The following is a 3,065-nucleotide window of genomic DNA, read 5'->3' as shown; positions in this document are numbered from 1 at the left end:
CCCCCCCCCCTGTATCTCTCATCAGAAACACAAAGCTGCTTCCATGGAAACCAAAACAATTGTAATTTTTAAATAAACATTTTATTTCCTGTGATTTTATTGGTATTGTATTATAAATAAATAAAAACATTATGGATTGTTCTCTTAAATCTATAAACTCGATCATTAACTAACGACTCTCTCACATTATTAAATCACTTATTAAACATCTAATTAATGAAGTGCTTTATTATTTATCACTGCGGGAGAAACGCGCGCATAAAGACCGCAATGAACTGTAAAGGATAGTCCTAATTCTAATAATACAAATAATAATAACAAGTATTGTAATAATTATAATAATATTTGGTGCGTTTTTGCGTAATTACGGAACACGGAAATGGCTGCTTTAGTAAAATCCCTTTTCCACAAAAACAAAAAACGAAATGTCTTTAAATTCACAGAGAATAAACCCCCCTTCCCTTTGTGCCTCTGCAAAAATAAAATACAGAGGTTTTTAGTGTTTGTAATAATCAAAACCACTTAAATTAAGAAACAACCTTAAAGGAAAAAGCGCTGAAATAACCCTTAATTAAACCGAAATAAAACCCTTCAGTCTCTCTTCTGTGATGAGTGATTAACAGCTCAGCAGAGAGGTCAAAACTAACGCTTTCATTCACTGATTTAAAACGAGAAAAACAAGTGCATTTTGTCCCTTAAATAAACCCTTAAATAAACCCTTAAATAGTCCTTACCGTCAGCATTAAAGGAAAGGAACAAATGAAAGCGATCAAATTGAGAAGGACAATTAGGAGGAATTAAAAACTATTTGTTTGTACAGGATGTTTGTTTAATTCAGTGTAAATTAAAAACAGGAAATAAAGATTTATAGAGTAGTTTAACAGTCCAATAATGTGTGCCCAAAAGTTTGGAATTATTGTGCAAAAATCTGTCTTTTTAGATCTATTTATTTATTTATTTAATTGTACCGATGATTTGCTCCTGTCTCCGCCTCTTATCGGCGCTATGGAGAGAGGACATGAAGCAGGAACTAAGCCATTCAATCCTCAAACAGCGGCTCTATTTGTCAATGCAAATTGGTGAGGGGCACCCAGCACCCCCCGCTTAATACACACTCTCACACACACACTCTCACACACTGCGCGTAAAATGTGTCCAAACATACCTCAACAGCGCTGCTCTCTCCTCCCCGTACACAGAGCTCTTTCTCCCGGATTGTCTCTGCGTGTTTTGGCTCCGAATGAAAGTGTAAAGTAACTGAAACAACATTGTAACGCACACACACACACACACACACACACACACACACACACACACACACACACACACACACACACACACACACATCTCTCTCTCTCTCTCTCTCTCTCTCTCTCTCTCTCTCTCTCTCTAAACCCCTCCCATCTCTCTCTCTAAGATCATGTGATGGAGAAGAAAAGTGGCCCATTAATGAGTTTCCTCTGTGGAGGACAGTCGGGATGGAGCAGCAGAGACAGCGGAGATATAAACTCACGTTAACTTTAGTTCTGTGCGTAAAGAGAGCCGGAGCGATGCGTGCCAAACACCACGAAAGCCTCTCCTCGTGCGTAAAGCAGTTTTAAAGAGTTGGACACAGAGCTGCGTCAGGATGCCTCGGCCCGGCAGGAACACCTACAGCGACCAGAAACCTCCCTATTCCTACATCTCTCTCACGGCCATGGCCATCCAGGGCTGCCCGGAGAAGATGCTGCCGCTCAGCGAGATCTACAAGTTCATCATGGACCGCTTCCCTTACTATCGCGAGAACACGCAGCGCTGGCAGAACTCCCTGCGCCACAACCTGTCCTTCAACGACTGTTTCATCAAGATCCCGCGCAGGCCGGACCAGCCGGGGAAGGGCAGCTTCTGGGCCCTGCACCCGAGCTGCGGGGACATGTTCGAGAACGGGAGTTTCCTGCGGCGCCGGAAGCGGTTCAAGCTGCTCGGAGGCCTTCTGCTAGCGGACCCTCTGGCGGTCAGCAGTAAGGCTCAGGAGTTCCTCGTGCAGCAGCAGCGCGAGGCCAAGCTGAGGCTCAGCGCCCTGCACGCGCACCTGCCGCCGGGCGGCTACACGAGCTCCTTGCCGTTCAAACACCCGTTCGCGATCGAGAACATCATCGCGCGAGAGTACAAGATGCCCGGTGGCCTCGCGGGCTTCCCCCCCGCGGGGTTCCCGCTGCACCACGCGCCTCTCCCCCCCCCCTGGTCGGTGTACGGCTCCGGGATGATGGACAGCAGCGACTTCCCGCCCTACAGCCTGCAGACTTTTCCCGCCATCCCCGTGCCCATCAAGCCCCCCCACGGGCACGGGGCCATGCTGCACGCGCACCTCCCGGCCTTCCTCGCGCACTCCCCCGCGCGGTCCCCGCAGAGCCCCCCCGGAGAGGAGCTCTCTCCCCCCGCGGGGCTGCAGGTGTCGGTGCACTGACGGAACTCTTTTATATCCAAAATGAACTCTTTAAAGATGATCAGCGTCTTCATGTCCAGGAGTCTGAGAGGAATGGATGCGTTTCATTTACATGTTTTATTTCTAATAAGAAATTCATCATCCTGTAAAGAAACAGTGTGTTCTGGACGGAACTCTTTTTTATATAAAACACAAACTCTTTAAAAAAAAAAGGGAAAGACTTCTTCATGTCCCTGAGTGTTCAACATGCAAAGATGCGTTTTCAGTGAATTCACGTTTTATTTCTAATAAGAAATAAATCCTGTAAAGACAGAGCGTGACCTCTGACCTCCAAACAGCAGAAATAAGGACATTTATTTGATTTCATTCACTTCAGAGGCTTCCACGGTTCCCGGGGCACGGAACTCTTTTTATATAAAACAAGATATCTTTGAAAAAAAAGAAAAGTGAAAGATTGATTAGCTCCAAAGCTTCTTCACGTCCAGGAGTGCCATCATCATCATCATCATCATCATTATTATTATTATTATTTTATTTCAGTTTATTCGCTCTGTTTCTGACAACTGTTCTTTTGATGTAATACACAAACTCTTTAAACAGAAAAAGGGAAAGACTTAGCGACTCCAAAGCTTCTTCTTGT

At 45.2% G+C, this 3,065-nt stretch overlaps 1 protein-coding gene across 1 annotated transcript; it reads left to right on the top strand.

The window, feature by feature from the left end:
- Positions 1-1,502: 1,502 nt before the first annotated feature.
- LOC104968241 (forkhead box protein B1-like) lies at positions 1,503-2,818 on the top strand. Its single transcript, XM_010797818.1, has one exon. The coding sequence runs from the start codon at positions 1,628-1,630 to the stop codon at positions 2,444-2,446; it is 819 nt and encodes a 272-aa protein (XP_010796120.1). The 5' UTR covers positions 1,503-1,627; the 3' UTR covers positions 2,447-2,818.
- The last annotated feature ends 247 nt before the right edge of the window (positions 2,819-3,065 follow it).

The sequence above is a fragment of the Notothenia coriiceps genome, unplaced genomic scaffold (assembly GCF_000735185.1).
Source record: "Notothenia coriiceps isolate Sejong01 unplaced genomic scaffold, NC01 NC01_scaffold00038459, whole genome shotgun sequence".
Classification (NCBI taxonomy): domain Eukaryota; kingdom Metazoa; phylum Chordata; class Actinopteri; order Perciformes; family Nototheniidae; genus Notothenia; species Notothenia coriiceps.
This window is presented reverse-complemented; position numbering and strand designations above follow the sequence as displayed.